Genomic DNA, 26,204 nt, shown 5'->3' on the forward strand with positions numbered 1-26,204 from the left:
TATATATATATATATATTGGTGAATGCTTTGTTTTCACAGGTTCATGTATTGGTCTGACTGGGGCATCAGGGCCAGAATTGAGAAGGCTGGCATGAACGGTGTCGATCGACAGGTGTTGGTGTCTGAGGACATTGAGTGGCCCAATGGAATCACACTCGGTAGGTACTGTTATGGTTATTCCCTTCTGTTATTGGTGCTCTATGGAAAGAGGAAGATGAATGTTATTGAGATGTCTTGTGTCTAAAACGGTTGAGCTTTATGCACTCTAAATGAATCAGTAATTGTTTGACAGTAGCATTGTGTCTCTGAATGCAGATGTGGTTGGTAAGCGCTTGTACTGGGTGGACTCAAAGCTGCACCTGATCTGCAGCGTGGATTTAAACGGGGCCCATCGCAGAGTCATCCTGTCCTCCAGAGAGAGACTCGGCCATCCGTATGCCCTCGCTGTGTTCGAGGTGAGTGAGTCTCCTAAATACCTGTGTGTCTCAGTTTCTTCTATTTCTTTATAAACTGTGTGTGTGTGTGTGTGTGTGTGTGTTTATATGCATGTGGTTAACACCAGCTAGTCTGTGTTTGTGTGTATTTATCAATCCATTACAGTGAATTTAACCACTGCCCAAGGCTGTCCAGCACTTAATAATAACTCCCACTCACACTGCTGAGAAGCCCTGGTCATATCGCTCACACACAGGCAGGGCCGACTGGAGAGTATGTAAATGAATGTGTGCGTGTGTGTGTGTGCGTGCGCGTGTGTGTGTGGTCAGTATCTTACAGCCGAGTTAGCATTAAAGCCTTTCTTATTTTCTCTTTATGATTTATTAATATAGCAGCATTTTCAAAGCTGCAGGACTGTGATATAGTCCAGATACATTTTTTTCCCCTTCATAAATCAAAAGCTAAATCAAGCATATCAAGATCAGATCACAGTTTTAGTAATGCTCAGAGCCAAATTTTAACCATAAAACAACTAGAATTTTTTTTAAATATTGATTTTTCAATAGCCAATGGCAATATCAGGAAAGCAGATATAATGCAGATATTTAATTTAATGAATGAGAGATTTATGCCATTTTACTGGTTTTTGAGCTTTCTAATGGATTGTGCTGATTTACACTACCATTCAAAAGTTTGGTGTCAGTAAGATTTTGTTAAAAGTCTCTTGTTCACTAAGCCAAACATTGTGAAATATTATTACAGTATTCTTGTGATCAAAGCTGAATTTTCAGCATCATTACTCCAGTCTTCAGTGTCACATGATCCTTCAGAAATCATTCTAATATGCTGATTTGCTGCTCAAGAAACATTTCTTATTTTTATCAATGTTGAAAACAGTTGTGATGATTAATATTTTTGTCTAAACTGTAATATATATTTTTTTCAAGATTCTTTGTTTAATAAAGGTCAAAAAGAATAACATTTATTTGAAATATTCGTCTTGAAAAGTCCACCCTTACTGTCACTTTTGATCGATTTAGTGTATTTAGTAACTTAAAAATGTTGGAAGTTTGGAACTGTAAGAAGGACTGAATAATATGATGATCAGGGTGCGAACTACGGGGGAGCTAGGGGGAGCTCGGCTCCCCTTAATAAGACATGGGCTCCCCTGAAAACGTGATTTGTGAAATTTTGGGAGGTCTCAAAAAATATTGACTGTGTTATTTTGACGTGCAATTTCAGTTTGTGTAATGTGATCATCGTGGATTATTATGTGTAAAATTGCAAATATAGCATTCATTCAAGCATGACGGCGATTTAAACCTAATTAACTTCAATAAAGATAACTATACATGCTATTCTTGTCATGAGCATCAAGGTGAGGGCGCTGCGGTGCAAATTCCACTCATGTTTAGTACTTTAACTCAAAGATTCGTAGAAAAAATATAAACGTTGGACTCTGTGGTCGATTCTGTGTTAAGGTAAGGCATGTTATTCGCAATTATGTGCTGTGGCTGGGTTGTTATAGGTCTGCGTGACTCTCGATGTCTTAGGCCTAACTGAACGGATGAATTATGGTATTCTTCTGTAGCCTGACGACGAGAAACTTTACGTTAACCGTTGTTCAACGGTTGCTCAAAGACAGCCTGATGCTTTGTTTATCGACTATTTGTGGGTGGCTGTTTGTTGTTTCACCTAGCAATTTGTGTCGATAAAGTATAATAGGATAAATCCTGAATAGTGATTTATCCTATATAGTGCTTGCATAAAGCAAGTAGTGCATACAAAGATACATAACAGCTAAGTTACAAGTGTAAGTCATTGTAAGCCCTTTTTTGAGGCACGCGCAAGCGCACAAACCTGTGCGTATGCTGATGAAAAGCACTTGGCACGGCAGTTAGATTTGTGGGAGGCTTACTGTAAGGAAGCAGGAAAAGCCAAGCTCTCCCTGTGGGAGTTGTTTTTCATAGTTATAAAAGAAAAAAAACTTGGGCTCCCCCAAAGACCACGGTATAGTTCGAACACTGGTGATGATATATCAATCTATTCATATTACATATATTACATGAAATGAACAAGGATGTCCATTAACCCACTGTTAATTTAATCAGCAGGCATGCTTATTGGGTACAATTGGTCTCAAAATAGACAGATATCAGCAATATAGTTGCCCTGAGTGATATATATTATCTATCATTAAAACATCTATAGAAATGCCATGTTTAGGTGAGTGGCTGTTATGGGCTGTGGAAGACTGTGGAAATTGATTGAAGATGTCTCTGAAGATACTTTAAATGTAAAACTGAAACATGCTCAGAATTATTAATGTTCAAAATCCTACTTCAGTGATGTATTGTATTTTATGTGGGACAATTCCCTTTAATGTTTTGCTGCTTAAGCTCAGCGGTCTCCATGGTAACGTAGGGATGGGTCCTGGGCAGAGTTATGATAGGCAGAAAGAAGATTATAGTATTTTCACACAAGCCCGGCTCAAGTAGTGGTGAGCACACTAATCTTAGATTGACTTCCTCTCACAGCAGAGCAGGGCTGAAGGCTGAAGAGCTGTAGTCTTATACACCTACACATCAGCCGCAGAATTAAAGGTCTTGCTGGACAGAGAATCCTGCTGTGGATTTCACCCCAGTAACAGAGCTTCTTCTACAGAAAACAATGTGGGACTTTTTAATGTGGAACTTTTTCTTAGCAGCTTAATTGCTTGTGTGAGACTAGGCAGTTGTTGTTTTACGCAGGATGCTCTTTATTAAATTGATTTCCATTGTTTCAATCAAACTTCAATATCTATGATGCAAGCAGATGAAGAGATGCTTTGCCTGGTTTGTCTTCATTTTCTGAGTGATGTTTTCTGATTGTATGTGTGTTTACATCACTATATTTCAACAAACTAATTACCTGAAATAATAAATGTTAGCATTCTAAATATGTCCCCCACCATTGTGCTATAGTATAATATTTCAATGTGTTTGGAAGTGAGGAGAACTTTTAAGGCAATCAGATTTTCCCTGCTAGCCATTTAGCAATGCTCTAAAACCACCTATAACACCTTAGCAAAAATGTATAAACCACCTAGGATGTGTTAGCAACCACCTAGCAATGCCCTAGAAACCACACTGACCACTGAACACTTCACTGTGCCGCTTGCTTGCTGCTCACTCACTTAACATGTGATTGACATGTGACGTTTTGTGACCATTTAAAAGAATGAAATGAGCTGTGTTGTACTTAAATACATAAATTACAGTCGTAAACATTGCTGCCTAGCAACACCCTAGCAGCTGTGCAGAATACCATAGCAATACTCTAAAAACCCCAAGAACACTCTAACAATCACTCAGGACACCCTAGCAATGCACTAGAAACCAGCGAGGACACCCTATCAGCTACTTACCAACACCCTAAAATCTCTCCAGCAACCACTGAAAACACCCTAGCTATCAACTAGAAATGCCCTAAAACCACCCACAGCACCTTAACGCCATAGCAATCAAAACAGGATACCCTACATTCTAAACCCCACAAAAATCTTCTAGCATTGATCAAGGAACTACCTAGAACAGGGGTGGCTAACATCAGTCCTGGAGAGCCACAGTCCTGCAGAGTTCAGCTCCAAACCAAATCAAACACAATTGAACAAGCTAATCCAGGGCTAAGGGTTACTAGAAAGGTACAGGGAGGTGAGTTTTAATCAAGGTTGGAGCAAAACTCTGCAGGACTGTGGTTGCCCCCCCTGACCTAGAACATCCCAGGACACCCTAGAAATCACTCAGCAACACTCTAAATCAGGCATGGGCAAACTCGGTCCTGGAGGCCCATTGTCCTGCAGAGTTTAGCTCCAACCCTGATCAAACACACCTGAACAAGCTAATCAATGTCTTCAGGATTACTAGAAGGCTACAGGCAGGTGAGTTTTATCAGTGTTGGAGCTAAACTCTGCAGGATAGTGGCCCTCCAGGACCGAGTTTGCCCATGCCTGCTCTGAACCTTCCAATAACACTTTAGCAGCCACCTACAACACCCTAGCAACCACCTAGCCATTCAATAAAACAACCCAGAACACCTTAGTAACACCATGGAAACCATCTAAGACACCTTAGCGACAACACAGAACAACACTCTAAACCCTCCAATAATAGTATAGAACCCATCTAGCAATCCTCTAGCAACCCCCCACAGCACCCTATAGCTATCATCTAGAAATGCCATAAAACCACACAAAATACACTAGCAATGCCTTAGAATCCACCCTAGCACCTTAGCAACACCTTAGAAACCAACTAAGAACACCCTAGCCACAGTTCCACCTAGAAATGCTCTAAAACCACCTAGAACACCCTAACAACACCATAGAAACCACCTAAGACACCCTAGCAACCACCTAGCAGATTTCTTTTCTTAAGGACATGTGAAAATCTTGTGTTGATTGTTGTGTGTCTCCTTAGGATCGCGTGTACTGGACAGACCGTGAGAAGGAAGCTGTCTACAGCGCAAACAGACTCACAGGACAAGATGTGACCAGTCTTGCCGAGCACCTCAATGACCCTCATGATATAGTGGTTTTCCACGGGCTGAGCCAGCCTGCAGGTGTGTGGACTTCAACTCAGCTATTTCTATTTATTTGAAGTCCCTTTTTGACATTTTGACTTTTGACGTTTTTAATCCACCTTATGAAATCCACTATCAAATTTGTTCCTTTTGTAATCCAATAAGTGTCAACAGCTTACAGTTAAATATTAATCATAGTTTAAGGCTCCACAGACTGAAGATGAAGTGCATTTGTGGCCCATGTGGCTTACAGAATGAGAACGCATTTCCACTGATGGATGATTAATCATTGTGTGTGTGTAGCTCCTGACAGCTGTAACCTGAGCGGCGTGACTAACGGAGGCTGTGACTTCCTGTGTCTGCGAGCTCCTCAGATCAGTGAACACTCACCCAAATACACCTGCGCTTGCCCTGACGGTGAGGAGCTCAGCCCTGACACACGCCAGTGTGTACCCGGTAAGCTCATCACATTGTACCTAATGCCGTGTCCTGACCAGGCAGGTTTTTTTGAACATCAAAGAAGATATTTGAAGAATGCTGGTAAAGACAGAGTTGCTGGTAGCCATTAACTTCCATAATAGTTTTTTTCCATACTATGAAAGTCAGTGGCTACTGGCAACTTATTTTTATTTCCCCATGACTAACCTCTCTCCCATCATTGTACCGCCAGTGCAAAATGAGACTGGCATCACACCTACTGCCCCCATCAATTTCACCATGGAGACAGGGGCTGGCCGGGCACCAGAGTCTCCTGCAGCAGTGACATCTCAGTCTGACAGTATGGCTGAAACCACTCTCTCATCACTCCTCACCTCCAGTCCAGAGGAACTGGCCGTCTCCTCTAATACTACAGCAGAGCACAGTCCTACACAAGCATCCAGCACCAAACCAGACAGCTTGAGCAACCTGTCTCATCACTGTAAGTGTGGGTCTGTGTGCTTTCATGCACAGGAGGAACCTCAATGAAGCCTTTGCTAAGCCATCCTAGTTACTGTTGACGAGCTTACAGAGTGTTTCAGAGGACTGATTTCCATGAATGATTTTTGGCAAAATATGCTCATTAAATGGAAGTTTGTGTTATTATGTGGGTTGGAGTGAAATGCTTTGAGTGCAAAACTGCTAATCAGAAATACCAGCTAACAGCTTACTCAGTGAGAAAATGCCATCAACGTGATTTGGTTACTGTTGCAATTTCAACCTTTCTAATCAGAATATAAAGTTTATGGAGAAATATGGAGTTTTCAACCTCAGGATATTGTTTTTATTTTTTGGAAATATGGTTAAAATTACTCATATGTACCTGGAAAATACTTGTGTTCTGGGAAGTAGATTCTGGTCAATACGTTTTTATGCCATGGCCAATAACTGAGAAATGGCTGATATTATGCTTTTATTTTACTATTTTGTTTAAAGAAATAAAAAGTAAAACACAAAAACGAAAATATATATATATATAAACTCCACAAGTGAATTTAAGATTTTACATTATTATATTATACAGTGTAAAATGGATATTCATTTTCAGATTTGTGAATGATTATATTTAACCAGAGGCGAACCAAGATGGGTGCCCCAGGCAAAATTAATAGATGAGGCCCTTCTAAAAGATTATTTTGTTAATATATCTTCGTTACATATATATATATATATTTATACAACATATAAATAGTAGTTAAAACACATATAATAGAACATAAATTGTTTATTTTTTTAAACAAAGTGCTTATTCTTTAACAAAACATCAATCTTCATCTTTATGGCAGAAGATACAACTGACAGCCTCTCTTGGTTCATTGTTGACCTGAGGTATGTTATTATCAGCTTTACTAGTTTTATTAGTTGACAACTAATTATGTTAACTCAACTAATTTAATGTAGAAGAGCTAAAGAAATAATGTCAACTAAGTAAATGTAATTATATTTATTTATATTGATTCGTGGGCTCCCCACTGGCAGCACGACACTGTACCCAGGGATGCAATCTAATCAGGGGTGACAAAGACGAGCACCCCCCCCCCCCCCCCCCCCCCCATAATTTAAAGCCTTTATTGTTATTTTTTTAACTCTGCCAAAACAAATTCACTTTAAATGTTCACTTTCAGAAGATGGGGGAAAAAATTGTCTCCTGGTGGAAAACAAAGACTTAAAATTGAAATTACCATTATATCCAGTAGATGGCAGCAGAGGATCACCCGTTAGCTCAATTGCCATTTCAACTCCCTAGTTTTTTTCATGTCTTGCTTTTGGATTTATTATAAAATGACTATGAAATATAACAAGTGCAGGAACTCACAAAGTCTCATGTCATTTAAAAATAAATAAATAGGCCCAGACACCAACAGCCTAGTATGGTAAATTATGTAAATACCTAACTAGTACTATTCAACTACTAATTAAGTTAATTATTAATGGTATAGTAATTAAATAATGCATTAAATATTTTGGCATTTTTTTTAGATTTAATTTAGAAATTAATTTTTTCAAACATTGCCTAAAAAGGACACATCAAAGGTGAGCTTTAAGTTATCTTTATCTGTAGAAGCTGCTAAAGGCAACACAGACTACAGTTGCTGCTGTAGTTTTGTTTCTCTGAATATACTCTGCATCACTTGAAGCACAGCTCTGGCTTGTCAGATAGTTTGTTCCGTCCATTGCTACAGTTATCACCGTCAATCGCGGATCAATCTGGCGGATTCACTCACGTAATTTTTTACACTCGCGATTGTCATTCCTGAAACAGTATACGTGGACGGTCCTCTTAAACTTTTCTTCAAACTGTGAATGTAGTATGTAAGAGACACCGAGCAAAGGGCGCTTCCATTATGGCGCAATTGTCCAAGCTTACTCACGCGAAAACTCCTGATATAATCAATAACTAACCACACAATGAATATCTTATTTACATTGTATATGCTTTCTTTTTGTCTTGTTATAATAGGAAGATCTGTGAGCGTGTAGAACTGCATAAACTTGCGAAAACAAAAATTAGATCATAGTGGATTATGACTAACCTACAGTAAACGCCTCTGATTGGCCACTGCTTTCAACAGAGATGCCTGTGATTGGCTACAATGCTCAACGCTGCAAAACACGTTGTAAATAGAAACTTTTGGTTTCGTAATTCGAAACCAGAGCACGCACACAAAAACATACATGATCGTTTGAAAGCGGGTGACTTCGAGCGGGTATAGAATTGAGTTGGTACAATTCTAAAAACTAAGCGGATCTACACGAATCACACAAATGACCCATTTTGAATTCAAAACGAATTCAAAAATTTCATCAAAAGGTGACAAGTTTGCATCCCTAGTACCGAAACTTGCCAAGCGGTGTCGCTGGTGATGTGCGCATCTTTCCCAGTACCACCTATAATATGCTGCTGCTAAGTGTAACCCTAGCTAATCTGTTTCCCAGTAACCCTATTAGTAATTGGACTATTACCAGTAATTCATCTTGCAAATAATTAAATGAAAATAAGCTGGAATTAACAACAAAAACATTTGTTTGTCATATAATTATCCTTAAGTCAGTCTTATCTCCATTTACTGCTGTCATGTTTCCTCTATTCTTCCTCTTCTTGCTTTTTTCCGCTTCTGGCTGCCAGACGGATAAGTCCTCTTTATGTTTAAATTAGCAAATGCACGAGTAGCTGTGCCAGTTTGAAAACGGCGGCCGATGCATCACGAGGAAAAAGCAAGCAGATCTAGCATAACGCGAGAGGGGGGGGGGTGCAGATGTATTGCTCCGTTATATTAATAATGACATTTTTGATTGTTCAGATGGTCAGCTGTCGGAGGCCCCCTCAATTGCCTGCTTGCCTGCCCTATTGATACGCCTCTGCATTTAACAGTATTATTAAATTGTTTTTTGAAAGATTACCTTTGAGTTTTAGATTATAGAAGGGTTATTATAGTTAACTAAACCCATAAACTTAAAATTATTTTATTTCAGCTATTTCTCAAGACAACATTTCTCATTTTCATTTAGTTCAACTTGTACTAAAAACTGAAATAAAAAATTAATAAATAAAAAAAAACTATGTAGACATATTTACAAAACTAATAAAAATGTCAAAATCAAACAACATAATTACTAAAATGTTCACTAAAATTAAAGAGAGAAAATATATTTTTTAAATAATTTACAATTTTAATAAAAATTATAATAGTATATTTATTATACTGAAATAACACTGGATAATACCAGAGGTGATGTAAAATAGGGTAAATGAGCTGCACAATTAAATATTCAAAATCGACCGATAACTGATATGGTAATGATTTGTGATATCAACAATGCTGTCTATCAGAAATGCATTAAGATAAAGATAAACCTATAAACAACTCATGCAGGTAATTCATGTGGCTTGGCTCCAGAAGTTCACCAGGATTTCAAAATGTTCATTTAAAAATTGGTAAAAATGTTTTAACAGTTTTTACATACTGTAATGTTCCTTTAGATCAGGGGTGTCAAACTCAAATACTGGAGGGCCGGAGCCCTGCAGAGTTTAGATTCAACCCTAATTAAACACACCTGATCCAACTAATCACGTCCTTCAGGCTTATTTGAAAACTACATGGTATGTGTGTTGGAGCAGGTTTGGAACAAAACTCTGCAGGGCCCCGCGCCTCCAGGAATTGAGTTTGACACCTCTGCATTAGATGATAATGTGGACTAAACTACTCTATCCTACTGTATACTCCTCCCTCCAAACTTTTCATCCATTTGGTCATACTGAGAAAGCCTGAAAGCTTGCACAATCTAATGCTAGTAATAGTCACCAAGCTGCAGTTGGTCACTTTGTTTTGGGCAGCATAGAGAAGGGTCAATCAGCCACATCAACTTGTTTGACTAAACATGTTAAACAAAAGTGTATCTGAAGGTGTAAGTGATGCTCCTCTCTTTTATTTTCCTCCAGCTGGCAATGAGTTGTTTCTCCTTGGCCGTAATCTGACAGTGGCAGTGCTTGGAGTTGTAATTCCCATAGGTATGTACATCATCTGCCTCTCTGGGGCCGCTAAGGTCCTGCTCTGTGCTATTTTGAGCACATTTTGACACCAGTGTTGCTCACCAATGCTCTAACTACAAGGTGAGAGAGCCCAGGGCAGCAGACTCAGCTGAATGGAGATGTAGTTTGTGTGTGTGCTGTCTGAATGACTTTAGATTAATTCTACTTTATTGTGTTTGTGAGCCAAGAAAGAAACTCCCTTGGTAATATTACAACAAAACTGACTAACATCAAGCCTGCTGCATTGCAAAGAGAGCAGATGTTATGATTTATTTGATTTTTATTAGGTTAGGTTTTTAGCAGCATACAAAGATTTCTGAGAGCCATATAAGAATTTTCTCTGATCAGTTTTATGGAGTTTTTGCCCTTCTTCCTTATTCTTCATTCCCTATCAACCCTTTTTGCTCTGTTTCAGTTTTCATCTGCTATTCATGTTCTCTTTTACTATCATTAGTTTCAATCCAGCCAATTTAAAGGAACAGTTCACCAATAATAACAATTCTGTCATCATTTACAATACTTGCCCTCATGTTGTTTCGTATCGGTATGACTGACTGACTTCTCTGGAACACAAAAGGAGATGTTAGGTAGAATGTCCATCCTGCTCTTTTTCACACCTGGTCTACTAGAGCTTAAAAATAACAAAAAGCACCATAAAAGTGATCCGGCTCATGCACTATACTGTACTTCAAATCTTTTGAAGTTATGTAAGAGTTTTTTCTGAGGAACAGAGTAGCATGAACATTACACTAAGCTTCTCCCTTTGTATTCCACGGAAGAGATTAGAACAACATAAAGGTGAGTAAATGACAGAGTTGCTATATTTGTGTGAACTATTCTTTTAATTCTACACTTGTTTACATCTATCTATCTATCTATCTATCTGTTTGTCTGTCTGTCTGTCTGTCTGTCTGCCTGCCTGCCTGCCTGCCTGCCTGCCTGTCGGTCTGTCGGTCCGCCTGTCCGCCTGTCCGCCTGTCCGCCTGTCTGCCTGTCTGCCTGTCCGCCTGTCCGTCTGTCCATCTGTTTTTGTTTGTTTGTCACACTGGCTGTCTTGTCAGTCATTCCACCTCCAGTCAAGCGTGTGTTAACATGTCCCCTCACTGCTGTATGTTAAACACATGCAGTTCCTATTGTTGCCACAGTGGTCTTTGGAGTGGTGTGTGCCGGCGTTTACCTCGTTTACCGCAACTGGAGGAGGAACAGCACTAAAAGCATGAACTTCGACAACCCCGTCTACCGCAAAACCACAGGAGAGACGGAGGAGGATGAGATTCACATCGGACGGACTGACAGACTCGCTGGCCATCACCACCCTTACCCTGGGCCCATGGTGAGCATGACGCCAGTCGGCACAGGGACGTGCCCGCCATTCATCGCTCTGCCTCTGGGGACCGGTTTACCAGACCCTGCCACACACTGGTACACAGAGCATCCCACCATCTCTAGTACTAAGTGAAAGGGAGGACGACTCTGGAAATACTGTGACCGCAGGGAGCAGGACTGACACGTGGCTGCCAAGCTTTCAGGAACTGAATGGCATTTAGTGAGCTGAATCATTCTTAACATGCCCAGGTTTTGAAGTCTGCTGCAGTGCAAATGTTGGATTGATTACTAAACAAAAGGTTTAGATATTTCAGACCCATATTCATTTGATCCATTTTAAGCATCATTTTATTGCTGGTTGGAACCACCAGGGCAAGCCTTTTCAAACCTGCATTATTTATATTTATCTTATAATCACAGACAAATCTAGCACTGTAACTGGTATTAAATTGGTACTACTTAAATATTGAAACTAGTCTACTAGACTAGAAATGTCCAGCACTTTAGCTAAAGCTGCAGAGAGAAAAGAAACATTTTGATCCTTATTACTAACATGGCTTTGTTTCATTTAATTATCAGGCATGTTTTCAAAATTACCTAGTTAACCAATTAATTAGAATTAATACAGAGTTCTGCCATGAAACTCTAGATGGTGCAGTCCGATAGGTCTAGCTCAATCTGACCTGGCGACATCATTTTCACATGGCAGCTGATTGGTTCTCTCCTGTATCGGTAGCCAATGAGCTTACTGCTCAATATTCAAATACCTGCTTTTGTTTGCTGTAGCAGTTTGCTGCGCACTTCAGAAATCCTCCACCTTCCCCAGCTCCACCTGTATAGATCTGCTATGAGGTGATTCATGTATGCTAGATGGGGGTTATTTCATGTATGTTATATGTGCAGCAGCAGTATTCCTTACATGCTCACAGCAGCATGTTGTGGATGTAATGGCAGTAGCAATTCTCGGTACTTGCTCTGCCGTAGCAGCGTAGCAGATCTATTCCGCCAAGACCAAATACATTAACTTTGTCATGTACATTACCATGCCAATCCCTCCGAGAGTTGTCATGACAGAAATAAATTTATTACCATTTCAATTAAATATATTACATCATAAAGTACCTTTTAATAGGCTTAACAAAACAAATTAGACACAATTACAAAGTAACACTTCCGAATGTAGATCTTTGATGGCTCAAGGGCAAACAAGCTATTTTAACTGCTTGGTGTCATGACTTTTTATTTATTTATTTATTTTTATTGTTTAATAATGATAAAATGTATAAACAGTTCAAGTAGTTTAAAAAAAATTAGCCACATTTCTAAAACTGTTTACCTGTATCACATATTATACAGTATAACTGTTTTATTTTAATAATTTTTGACCAGTTGCCTCATTACAAACATAATAACACAAGTGGTGTTAACATGAAATCAAAATGGACTTATTCACTTGTTTGGTCATACTGTACGCGATTCATCTGTGCATATGATTCCAAAGAAAAAAACCTTTGTCTTCAAAAACTTGCTCTGATTCTGAAACATTTGTTTTTGGCTGATGGCACTAACAACTTTAATATGGAGACCGCTCTTCATGATCCATTAAATTCCCAATGCATAAAATCAAGTCCCACCCTTTTCCCTCATTAAATATTCAAATTGCATATGCCATTATAAGAGTAAAATGGGCTGAAAATGTTGTTTCATGTTGAATTTCACAGTACTTAACACTAGGATGTTCATTATTCACTTTGAGGAAACACATTTTGGGTTTCAACTTAGAACCCACCCAACAAAGAAAGATATCAGTACAATATTCACAAATTTTATATGTTTTGTCCGTTTCATCAATATTATCCCATTTTTATAGGTGTGTTTACTCCATAGAGAGACATTCTATATTCATCACTCGCATGCAAATGAAAAGCCATTGTCCTTGAAATGACACGACTGTCTGGTGAGGCTGCGGACGGGTCTTTGTGGGGCTCCACCGCACTGCAGCTACAACTTGGCAAGACACTGAAATTGGCAGAGTATCCTGTTAGTGAAGCAAACCCTAGCGTAATCACACCAAGTTGGAATAGATGTTATGAGGGTCATCGCGAGAACGTTGCACCACGGGGTCTCTTGTGGTTCACACCGAGCTGTGTTTCGCTAGGCGTAAACCAGTGGTAATTTATGAAATGTCACAGTTTCACACATCTGTTTCTGTTATTGGAGTTGTTGCATGCTGAACGGGTTTGCTGTGCCACCTACTTACAGTACATTCACTTTCCTGTTGTTGTTTGTCTTCTGAGCAGAGAAACAGGGAGAACATAAACTGATATCATAAACATTAGAATCACGTTAACATTGGAAAAAAGTATTTTGGACTGTCATATGTGCAGACAGATTTAGGGCTCATGCCTCATTGTAATAGACTTATCGACCTTTAAAGACACTCTCAAAGGCCATACATTCCAAATGCTGGACATTTGTTCGTGCGGTTGTTTTTAAAACGGGGTACCTCTGCATTCTTCTGTCATGCGCTGTGGGAATGTTTCGTTTTGTCTCAGGGAGATGGAATAGAGAGTGTCAGCATTGAGGGATTTCAGTTTAGCAATGATAATTGAAATAGGACATTATGTGTACAATGCATTCACTGTCGAGAAAAAAGGATGAAAACATAAAATGCATCCTGCGTGCAAATACATCATGTAGATTAACATAAGATGTGATGCATAAAGAGGGGCTTTGGTAAGAGACAGATTGTTTTAGAGGGCTGCTTTGTCAGCAAATGTTGGGATAGTAGTATTGTTGTCCAGGTCACCAAACATGCCAGTCACATTTCACCCCAGAATGAAAAGAAAGAAAAAATATTTTGCACAAAGAAAAGCCTTTTGAAATGGGGAAATATGTACTGTATTTACACACTACTGTTGAAAGAGGTTTCTTATGTTCACCAAGGCTGCATTTATTCGGTCAAAAAATACAGTAAAAAATGTAATATTGTGAAATAACATTACAATTTAAAATAACTGTTTTCTATTTTAATATTTTATAAAAATGTAATTTATTCCGGTGATGCAAATTTGAATTTTCAGCATCATTACTCCAGTCTTCAGAGTCACATGATGCTTTAGAAATCATTCAAATATGCTGATTTGCTGCTCAATAAATATTTATTTAATATTATTAAATTATCCTACTAGTATTATTATATATATACACATAGATAGATAGATAGATAGATAGATAGATAGTTACAAAAACAAATAACAAACAACAAATATATGAAATGTAATATTCAACATATTTGCTTTTTTTTTTTTTTACAAATTTTACAAATCTTATTGGTCCTAAAAGTGCACTTTGTTTTATTTATGCAACATATATTTTTTTATTTCTTTCTTTTGATTTTTGGCAAATAAGGACCTGAACATGTTTCGTGAGATTTACTCGCTGAAGCTTTTTTCCCTTATACTTTATATTATGAGGGTGTCTTGTGTGTCATATTCTTTGAATAAATTGTCAGACAAAATGACTTTTTTTTTCTCATTAGGGTGGTCAGGAAGACCAGCTTTTCATTCACAGATTCTGCGATCAGATGTTACCTCATTAATAATAAAGAGCATCGCTCTAGGATTTCAAATGAAGACCCCCTCATAAGAGAGGAGCATTAAATATCCTGTGTGTGTGTGTGTGTGTGTGTGTGTGTGTGTGTGTGTGGATGTTAATATATGCGTTCAGAATGCATGTATTTCTGGTGTGAAATTTAAATCTGTGTGCAATGTGATTATGGAATGCGAAGTGTAAATATGTTTTTATACAAATACTTTTGATACACCTTTGTAAAAATGTATATAAGATTTTAGATAACAGTATTGCCTATGAATTAATTTATTTGGAATATATTATCATTGTATTCTGATGGTAAGATAATATATTCTGCCAAAGTGTTTCTGTGCTGTTGGTATTATTCATTCTGTTAGTATTTTTTTACTTTTTGAATTTATTTTTTACAGTTTAAGGCTTTAATATAGAATATTTTGAGTAGTTTTATTAAATTACATTGTTATTGCACTATATTTTGCAAACACAAAACTTTTTTCGTGCCGTGTTTTGTGATTTTTACCAACATTGATTTCATTGTCTGAACTCTCACTGCATACACTTTATTGTGGCATAATGGTCTCATTGTATTTCAAATGTTTCTCTTCATGTCTCTCTATAGATTGATATAAAAAAAAAAAATAATTAAAAATCTGCTGCCATTTGTGTTTCATTGAACATAAAAATTATTTTAAATGTTTTTGGTATAGCATGTTGGAGATCTATTATGCAAAATTCACTTTTATATTGTTTTTGAACATAATTATGTTTCCACAGTGTACACATCCACTCTATTATGTGTTAAAAATATTTTCCCCTTAAATCGGAAGTCTCAAAATAAGCGTTCAGGAATGTACTCCAATGTGACGTCACACAGGACGACTGGTAACTATATCTACTTATTAGCTTAGCTCCTCCCCTGAGTGAGCTGTACTCAGCCATGTTTATCTCCTCGCTACAGCATTTAAAATCAGCATTCAAGTAAGAAATGTATTCTTATAAAGCTACTACTACAGGTCTTCAGTCAAGAGCAGTGAGTGATTTTCTGATTCATATTAACAGCATAGACAGCAGTACACACATATTACACTGCTGTCACTTTTAATACATAGATCAAATATTTATATGCGATTTCTTTCCCAGCTGTTTACCTTCACATACATAACCAACCGTGTTTATGTAAACTTGCTGTGTTTTTGTCATAACCTTTTGTGTATTTGACAGTTTAAGTGCAATAAGCTGCGAAAGAGAACTTAGTTTAGTGCTCACGAGACATGCTTGATGTAAGCGTTCAAAACAACAGTATATCAGAAGTTTAAACTGATATGGCTTTAAAGGTGCAGTATGTAATATTGACAGCTAGCGGTTGAAATGGGTACTGCAGTCCAAATTCAAAATATTGTTTCTCCCACCCACTCCTCCTCCTCAGGAGATGCGCGTTTAGCTGTATATGTAAACATTTTCTGTCGTATCGGCATTTCGTCCAGACGGATCCGGTGTTTTTGGAGCCTGAATCCACTATTTTTAGAAATCGGGTCCCAGAGTGGATAAATCTGAAAACAACACCCTTGTGTTTTCGTGTGTACAGCCAATCTGTATATTTTGTGAAACGATGATGTCATCACCCCACATCTCAACCCTAGTCAGACACCGCTACGTCACGCAACAACAACAACGGCGGACTACAAGCTTGTGTTTGTGCTGCAGAAGCTACTGAGCCTATTAGCTTTACTAAAGCAAAATCAAAAGTTACTAAAGCAAAAATATTTGTATACAGCGTGCAAGGTTTATGCGCATGCTCCAAGTCGTCTTCTCCATTTTTAGTGTATCTCAGTGGCAGAATTACAGCGACGCATACTGGTCTGGCATGTATACTACATCGTTTTGAGTCGGTTTCAGTGGTTTCGTGTGTACGCAGATATTTCTTGAGATGATGCTGTGTTTACGGAATTTTTTTTTAGAACGAGGAAAAAAAAGATTGGATAGGGAAAGCTCTGGCTTCGTGTGGATGTGGCCTCAGACTCAAAGCTCACGCGATTTGCCAGATTGAGGACACTCAATCATAACGCAGAATCTGCCATTTTGTCCGACAAACCAACCAGACAGTAGAGTAGATTAACATCGGTGGACTTGAACTTGAAAAATGGATGTCTTTCCGTGGTTGAAACAAGGTTCCTTCTGATGTTCATTCTTGTTTATTTCGTGCTATAACTAGTAAAGAGGAAGAGATTATCGGGTCACGTGCTGCTTGAACTGAGGCACTACAGCAATCTGTCAAGACACATTAAAGAGCCACAAAATAGTATTTATTGTTTGAATTTATTGCAAAATTACAAAATTTGAATGCTGAGACTTTCATTCCAGACGTAACCTGCTCTGTCTTATCTGACGGCGCATTCTTTCCTCTTTGCTCCACAATGTATTTTTCACTGTGTGATAACATGATGTGTGGTGTGAGAGCGCCATGCCTTGTTGGACGTAGCAACAGTAACTAAGGGTGACGAATCTTTGCGAAGGGACAATTGACAATGGAAGACGATGAGCCTTACACCCTGTAAGTTGTAGAGTTGTTTTATCCGTGTTTTAATATGCCTCTGGTCATAAAACTTTTTAGATGGATGCCTTTTTAGTTCAAGTAGAATCTGTGATCTCTGACGCAGTTCGTTTGCTGGCTTCCATAGCGGCGATATGCTGTTTTCCGCCAAGTGGCAACCCTGGGTGTAGAAATACTATTGAGTGAATTGGTATTGGGCGGAGTCACACAGAGCAAATCAAAAACAGAGGCCCTGTCCCAAATCACACCCTAAACCCTCGCAGTGTTCCTTCGAGTTCACTTTCGTGACGTAATGCCACTTTGACTGTCGGGCAGAAGTCTGCTGCTGAGCTCGCCCCAGTGCGGGCTCGGCAGAAGTGCGCATCGAGGGTGCATAGCGGCCCCAAAGGGGGCGCTCGTGAGCACCCTTCTGAAAGCTAAAATGACGAATGGGACACCCTACGGTCTCGTGGACTTAACAGACATGCACACGCGGTGGCCATTGTAAGACCGCAAGTGCACATGAAGTGTGCTATTTGGGACAGGGCCAGACCCTGTGTCCGAAATCACCCCCATACCCTTAAATAGGGCACTATTTGAAGGGACAGCCATTTTTAGTGGTGTCCGAAACCTTAGTGGACATATCGAGTGCACTCATTCAATCCCACAATGCACAGCAATAACGAGTGTACAACTAATGTATGCTCAATGGCTAGAGAACACCCATAATGCACTGTGAGAGTCACACGCTGAATGAATTGCCACGTTTCGCCAGAAGATGGCGCCTGCGGCTGAATCGTCCATCCGTTCATATTACAAAGTGCTCGTCCACGCCGTACAGCCTAATACAATACAGGTAAAAATTAATTGTAAATTGATTATTAAATTGTTTAATTAGGGTTTATATGTAATTTCCATGATAGAGTTCAAGATAAATCCTTTCTTCTTACTACTGGAGCTGCCAGTTTCAAATGATAATTAAACAGCCAGCGCAAATTATGCAAAAGCGGCAGTCCTTCCGTTGCACCCAGTGTCTGAATTCACTCACTCGTTTTCATTTACTCCTTCAAGTGAACTGTATTAGTGGCCTAATGTAGGGAATAGTGAATGAGGGTATAGGGGGCGTTTTTGGATTCAGCCTGATATTCCGACACCGAACGCACATTTCAAAGTAGATTAACTGGCTGTATGCTTGTTTTTCAGAGAAACAACTATGTGAATTTAGCATGTTTCCTAAATATCTGCAAACATATTATGATATTTTCATGCTTAAGTACAGTCAAAAAATAACATACAGTACCTTTACAATACATGCAAAGAATAAACCTTCATGATGACAAAGAACTGCAATGTAAATGTTAAAGAATTCTCTTCAGATGATTTACTGTACTGAAATGAATCCTCTAGATAAGCAAATCATCCTGCTTTGAAGATGTCAGATTTGTGTGGCATTCAGTAGATATGCAGATTGTGTTAAAATACACAGTCAACCACCCAAAGGATTTGGACTAGTTTTATAGAATAGTTTAATTTATTGACATAAGATGAAAAAGAATGAAACTGGGTTGGTTACAAAATATATTTTCTGATCTGAGTGGAATTTATAGGAAAGATGCATATTTAACTGTTATTGCCAGTTTTGAGACAGTCATATTTATATTGACAAGCTTTATATTAGCAAACTACTGTCTTCTTGACTTTATAATATTGCCATTTTTTTGCTGATCTTTTTAGCAGTAACTGTACATGAATGTTTATTAAAGTAAAAAATGACTGAGATGTCCAAGCTCCGCTCTAAGATACCTTGCATTTGTCTGAGCTCTTGGTTTCTGTGCGGGCTTTCAGGAGGTCTGCTATCTCTGTGTGAGAGGCCTGTGTCGCCAGAGATAATGCACTGCGACCACCCTAGAGACAAAACAGAGCTGTATGAATATGACAGACAACAATGCATGAAATCTACTGAGATCTAAACAGCATGTGGATTAGGGATGCCACAATTCTCAATATAATATTGAACCGCTTGGTAAGACATCCACAGTTCAATACGTGCTTGTGAATTGCGTTTTTGTTTTTTCTGTTTTTTGCGTTTTAATAATTTCCGTGAGTTGAAACGCGTTGAAACAGACATCACATGTCTTTATAGCACTCAATAATGGCCAATCCATCCTATTTTGGGTAAAAATAGGAAAAATAATACTTCTCTCAAAATAAATTTTAAGTAGACATATGATAATACATGTCTTTTTTTCAGTGTACAGAAGTGTACATTAGTTTTTTGTTGTTAATGTGTTTTAAAAATCACATTTTAAATCGCAAAAAAACACTCCAAGCCATCAGAATTTTCAGAACCGAACTGAACTGAACCGAAAACCGTGGTTAAAAAAATGAGGTATGTTTTGAACCGTGGGCTAACTGTATTGTTTCGTAATGTGAATATCTGTCTTTATCATAGAGTTACAAGGCTAAGGATTACATTCACATCAGTGTTGAATGTGGCTCAAATTGTCACAGTCTTCAGCGGGTGTGTCACTCGTTATTGTTTAAGTTGCTCCTCCTGTGTCTCCCTCGTTAGCCTCCTCATTTGGTTTCCCATTTATTCTCCTGGTGTCTGTAATCCTGTGCTGATCTGTTGTTTTTCATTGTGTGTGTTATGTCGGCATGTAGTGCAGTTTCGAGCCTGGCTGTCTGTTTTTCCCCTTCGGGGTGGTTTGAGTTTGTTTTTGATTCATTTTATTATTAAAGAAAGAACCGTTCCTCCTGCACTTGAGTCCTCGCTTCCTCTATCCTCACGCACCGTGACAGAAATCTGTTTTTTTTTTTTGTACGACAATGAATCTGACATTTTTCATTATTATTTGAGCCACTTTCATTTCTGAAAATAAATAGGATAGGCTGACATTTTGCATGGTGACTAGCAAAGTGTGAACATTCAGATCAGAATTCATGATTTTACATCTAAATATCTTATTCATTGCATGCATGCATACTAAATACTATGATATATACTGTGTGTGTACACAAAAACACATTTTAGTATATACACATTACTGTTCAAAAGTTTTAGGTCAAGTAAGATTTTTTTTTTTTTTTAGGTAAGCTTTTAGTTTGCAAGGATGCATTAAATTGATCAAAAGGGACAGCAAAGACTTTTACATTGTTACAAAACAAAAATTATATTTCAAGTGAATGCTGTTCTTTTGAACTTTCAATGAGTAAAAAAAAGAAGGAATTAAAAATTATTTATACATCTAGAAAAGCTGTTTATCTTCTCTCTTTTAGTTCAAACACCTATTATGATGACCTTGAAAATGCAACATAATATCATAATATTATAATATTAAAGTCATAATAAATATAATACTTATACAATACTACAATTACTAATATAACATAACAAAACAAAACATAAAAGACATTTATAATTTTACAAAATTTCTATTTAAATTATTTCTGAACTTGGTATTTATCAAAGAATCCTGAAAAAATCTATCACTGTTTCCAAAAATAATAAAAAATAAGCAGCACAACTGTTTTCAACATTGAAAATAATAAGTAAATGAGCAGCAAATCAGCATATTAGAATGATTTCTGAAGGATCATGTGACACTGAAGACTGGCGTAATGATGCTGAAAATGTAACTTTGCGTCACATGAATACATACAATTTTTTAAAGGGGTCATATGATGCGATTTCATTTTTTCCTTTCTGTTTGGAGTGTTACAAGCTCTTGGTGCATAAAGAAGATCTGTAACCAATCAGAGCACACCTCGCTTTTTCAGACCGATGAGCTTTGTAAAAATCTAAGTGTTTCAAAAAGGCGGGGCATAGAGGAGAATCAATAATATACAGTATGTGGAAAATAATGTGTTTTTTTTACTTTAAACCGCATAAACACATTTCATTACACCAAATAATGTTCTTTTTAGCAGCATCATATGACCCCTTTAATATAATAAAATTGAAATAATATTTCCCAATATTACTGCTTTTAAATGTAGCTTTGATGAGCATAAGAGACTCCTTTCAAAACATTAAAATATAATACTGATCCCACATTTTCAAATGGTAATGTTTATACACACACACACACACACACACGCACAAACAAAAAGGCTGAAATTGTATTGAAAGATTTTGGGTTTCTTAGAAACAGTCTAAAACTACTACCATCATTAGTAATTATTTACCATTCCCTGAATGTCATATGTATGAATCGAACAGTTGGACATTAATAAGGACGCTTCTATCTGAAAGACTGCAGGAAGTCTTTACAGCACCTGCTCTGTTTTAGAGGATTTATTATTCCTCAGAACAGCTCTTCAGTTGTAATGTGACGCAGATGTGACCTGACTAACGCTCTAGTTTCAGCTGTGGGGGAGCAGACTTGACAGCTTTCATTTTGTCTTACATGCATCCACAATCTCTCGCTTTCTTTTTTTTCTCATTCTCTCGTATAGAGCTGATAAAGGCACGTCTGTGTGGGATTATTTCAGCTGCCAAGCAAGGATTTCTCTAACACATAAATTGATTAGACCAACATTTAGTAAGTTTTTTGTACACTGGAGGCTGTCAGTTCCTGTTGTTGTTTGTATGAAGAGTGTGAGGCTAACATCCTGTTAACATGAACTGACCATTTCCAGAGATCAGACAGGATTGTGTCCAGCAGGTGGCACTTTGTTACAGGTCAACGGTCTAGCAGAAATGGCTCATTGTTGCCCTTTAACCCACGCTGAACTTACTCTAAAGAACTGTTGTCTTCCTGCCATAAAGTTTCATTGTTTTTTTTAAATAAAAATATTAAAGTTGGAAACATGCAGCATTTTGATGAAATGTAGGTATAGTTGACATACAGTTGACTCGTATTGACTATATGTTTGTAATTCCCTTACAATGGAGGTCAAGCCATTCTGGATGGTTTAAAAGCAAAAACTGGCAGCTTGTATTTTTGTTACAGTGCATATACTAATTACCTTGTATAAATTATTAGCTCAAATACTGTTATGCATTCATGTGCAGTTATGTTTTAAAGGGGTCATATGATGTTGCTAAAAAGAACATTATTTTGTGTATTTGGTGTAATGAAATGTGTTTATGCGGTTTAAGGTTCAAAAAACACATTCTTTTCCACATACTGTACATTATTGTTTCTCCTCTATGCCCCGCCTTTCTGAAACGCGTCGATTTTTACAAAGCTCATCGGTCTGAAAAGCAAGGTGTCCTGTGATTGGCCAGCTATCCAGTGCGTTATGATTGGCCGAATACCTCAAGCGTGTGACGGAAATGTTACACCCCTTACCATACTGTGATGCCCTGTCAGGCCGGAGCGATGATTCAAAAACATTAAAACCCATTATAAACGAGGCATTCGTTGAATCCAGTGGGGACATAGTTATAGATTACAATGACTTATACTGTCTTTTTACGAGTTGCGTTGCATAAGCATAAACCGCGTAAACATAAAACCATGTCTGCATTTGTGATCAGAGAAATGACAAACAACAAGCCCTACTCTACACTGCCAAAAAATTGCTTTAAATATAAAAAACATACTTAAGTTCTGAGTCAGAACAACCGGCATTGTAATCTACTCTACCAGGATCAGGAAACGGTCCTCCATAAAATGTGCTGCACACATCTGAATATTTGGGTTGAAGTGTTCTGGAACAGTGTTGTAAATACAACTTAACCACTGATTTCTAGTCGTGTCCATTTTTGGAAGGCCAAACAAAGTAGTTTCGCTTTCACAATGAAACACAGCGTCACACACGGCGGCCTAGAGTGAGCGGCGGCGACCTAGAGTGAGCAGAGGCCGGGGGCTAGCATGAGGAACGGCCGGAGGGCAAGAGTGAGCAGAGGCGGTGGGCTTGAGAACAGTGCGGCCGGCGGATTTGACAAAGGAGCGTCCGGAGGGCTTGCGGCAACCACATGTGACGACCCCGGGCTGGATTCCGCTTCGTCCACGGTGAAAGCCGATCCGGTGATCCACAGCGCAAAGTTGTTGTATTTCCTCAGCAACCAGCACGGATCAGCTCCAGGCATGACGAAGCAGATATCGTCCTCTTTTGGAAGGCCAAACAAAGTAGTTTCACTTTCCCAACGAAACAATCAGCGCCTTCACGTCATGGCGGCAGCAACAACAATACTACAGTGAGAATAAAAGTTACGCCTTCTTTATTTGCGAATCTTTCCACATAGTGATGTAGACATGTGGGGGCGTGTTAGAACGAGCCATTTTAGGTAGGCGTGGTTAACTCTTAACTTTTATAAAGAATATCTCTTTGGATTTGAGACTTTAGTCTTTGCAACTTTACAGATCTTCTTTATGCACCAAGAGCTTGTAACATTCCAAAGAGAAAGGAAAAATTTAAATCGCATCATATGACCCCTTTAATTAAAAAAATGGGGGAAGCAACATTAAAATTAGCATTCTAAAATGAAGTAAAAAGTAATTTGACAATGTAAATTTTATATAAAATATATAATGCATTAAAAGCATTATATAAAACCTGACGATAAAAATGGAATAAGCACCTACAGTGGTGTGAAAAAGTGTTGGCCCCCTTCCTGTTTTTATTTATTTTTTTGCATATTTGTCACACTTAAAAGATTCAGATCATCAAAAAAATTTAATATTACGCAAAGATAATTCAAGTAAATACCAAATGCAGTTTTTAAATGATTATTTATTTTATTAAGAGAAAAAAGCTGTCCAAACCTGCCTGGCCCTACGTGAAAAAGTAATTGCCCCCTAAATCTAATAACTGGTTGTGCCACGCTTTGCAGCAACAACTGCAATCAAGCGTTTGCGATAACTGGCAATGAGTCTTTCACATCGCTGTGGAGGAGTCACATAGGGCCACGTAGATTTGGACAGCTTTTTTCCCTTGATAAATCAAATCATCATTTAAAAACTGCATTTTGTATTTACTTGCATTATCTTTGTGTAATATTTAAATTAGTTTGATGATCTGAAACATTAAAGTGTGACACATGCAAAAAAATAAGAAATCAGGAAGGGGGCCAACACTTTTTCACACCACTGTATTTCAAAAGAGAAAAAGTTTTTTTTTATTAACCAACCTTATTTTAACCATAAATTATTAAATAAACCTTTTCAAATCTTTTTACCTTTAGGTTGGATGTTGGCTATACAGAGAATTTTTTTTTAGGGAAGAATTAACATTTCTACAGAGTCTCGCAATTGACATAGATATAGTGGCCACAAATTATCAATTTGTTCTCACAACTTATTAAATCGTGGGCATGTTTTATTGATTTGTTACCTTATTTCAGTTAAATCATGGCCATATTTTGTACATTTCATTTTTACTTTTCAACAAAAAGCGACACATTTCTGCTTTTAAACCTCCCAGAAATCTTCTGTAAACGTGTGTTATTGGAGCTGTAATATTATCCTTTATACTGTTGGATGAATGTATGGTTAGGTGTTTTTGTTTTCTTTTAAGGTTTGGACAAACATGCACAAGAAATTACCTTGTCTTTTAAATTGACATCGCAGTTCATTTCCTGTAACAAAATTTGCACAATGTTGATGTGTCCCCGATCACAGGCGCTGATCAGTGGAGTGGTTCCTGCACGATCCTGGGCATTAGGATCTGCTCCCTGTTCTAGCAGTAGACGCACCATTGGGACACATCCATGTCTTACTGCCAAGTGAAGAGCCGTTTGTCCCACCTAAAGACACATTTATTTACAACAGAAGCAAATACATTCATCTTCTGAAACGTTACAAAACATGCCAAATCTTATGCAAATAAGCCGTCCATTTCAAACAAATTGTTGTGATATAAAGTGTACACTGTGCCAACTGGCTGATGCCACCCATCACCTGCCCAACACAGGCGTTAACGTCACCAAGAGCCATCAGCTGCTGGACCACTTTCATGTCTCCTGGTGATTCTACAGCTGTCAAGGAGGCCAGCATGATAGTAGTGTAGCCAGACTTGTTTCTCAGGTCCACTTCACATACACCTAAGGTTAAAAGGAGGAAAGCACAGGAAGTGTCCTTTAGTTCAGTTTAGGTTTATTCTTTTTGTAAATATTGACACTTGTTGTACTGCAATGAAAATTAAATTTGAACTGTTTTTCTGTTTGAATCACTGAAAATGTAATGGATGAAAGCTGGAAGCAGGTCAACCTCAAGGTGAATATTCAAAGAAAACGTCTCAGTTTACTTATGTAACCATGGTTCCCTGAGTAGGGAACGAGACACTGCGTCCTCTAGGGGTCGCTATGGGGAACGCCTCGTCGTGACACCCCAAATACTTACCTGTTAGGGCCAGACTCCTGGGCACGGGGTAGAGCTCAAGGCTTGGAATCAGGAATAGATTCCTTTAAGGAAATACGACCAAGAGCCTAGAATCATACTAGTCTTGGCCTGTCACACAGGGGCTACCGCACGTTCTCTTTGTATGTGCTGAAGGAACTGTCTCAACAGACCCCTAGTAGCAACACCCTGTTAGGTATCCAGAGGATACATAGGAGGAGTGGTGCCCAAGGCAGAACCAGGGTTTTAAACCATTCAAAAAGAGCACGAAGTTGTTGCACGTAGCTCTTACTGTACAGGATTTGAGAAAAGTGGGCAAAGCATAACGTGCACACTTACCACTTATGTGGATTTTAGAAAGTGGGCAAAGCATAACGTGCACACACTTGAAATACCGTTCTAGGGGTTCTCGTGGCACCCTGAAAGAGCAGCCCATAGATAGAAATAGCACATCCCCAAAAA

The 26,204-nt window shown here is 38.2% G+C and overlaps 2 protein-coding genes across 2 annotated transcripts in view; one reads left to right on the forward strand and one right to left on the reverse strand.

The window, feature by feature from the left end:
• Positions 1 to 11,879, forward strand: part of LOC107559340 (low-density lipoprotein receptor-related protein 8-like) — a 39,343-nt gene extending 27,464 nt beyond the window's left edge. Inside the window, exons 9-15 of the mRNA XM_016243125.1 lie at positions 41 to 159; positions 317 to 456; positions 4,894 to 5,035; positions 5,300 to 5,452; positions 5,667 to 5,915; positions 9,915 to 9,983; positions 11,150 to 11,879. Coding sequence (XP_016098611.1) covers positions 41 to 159; positions 317 to 456; positions 4,894 to 5,035; positions 5,300 to 5,452; positions 5,667 to 5,915; positions 9,915 to 9,983; positions 11,150 to 11,463 — 1,186 coding nt within the window. The 3' untranslated portion in view covers positions 11,464 to 11,879. The remainder of the gene's footprint in view (positions 1 to 40; positions 160 to 316; positions 457 to 4,893; positions 5,036 to 5,299; positions 5,453 to 5,666; positions 5,916 to 9,914; positions 9,984 to 11,149) is intronic.
• Positions 11,880 to 12,608: 729 nt separating this feature from the next.
• Positions 12,609 to 26,204, reverse strand: part of LOC107559360 (KN motif and ankyrin repeat domain-containing protein 4-like) — a 22,480-nt gene continuing 8,884 nt past the window's right edge. The window contains exons 8-11 of the mRNA XM_016243145.1: positions 25,305 to 25,447; positions 24,950 to 25,150; positions 19,258 to 19,359; positions 12,609 to 13,622 (exon numbers count right to left, since the gene is read on the reverse strand). Coding sequence (XP_016098631.1) covers positions 13,587 to 13,622; positions 19,258 to 19,359; positions 24,950 to 25,150; positions 25,305 to 25,447 — 482 coding nt within the window. The 3' untranslated portion in view covers positions 12,609 to 13,586. The remainder of the gene's footprint in view (positions 13,623 to 19,257; positions 19,360 to 24,949; positions 25,151 to 25,304; positions 25,448 to 26,204) is intronic.

This window comes from Sinocyclocheilus grahami, unplaced genomic scaffold (genome assembly GCF_001515645.1).
Source record: "Sinocyclocheilus grahami isolate Dianchi unplaced genomic scaffold, SAMN03320097.WGS_v1.1 scaffold682.1, whole genome shotgun sequence".
Classification (NCBI taxonomy): domain Eukaryota; kingdom Metazoa; phylum Chordata; class Actinopteri; order Cypriniformes; family Cyprinidae; genus Sinocyclocheilus; species Sinocyclocheilus grahami.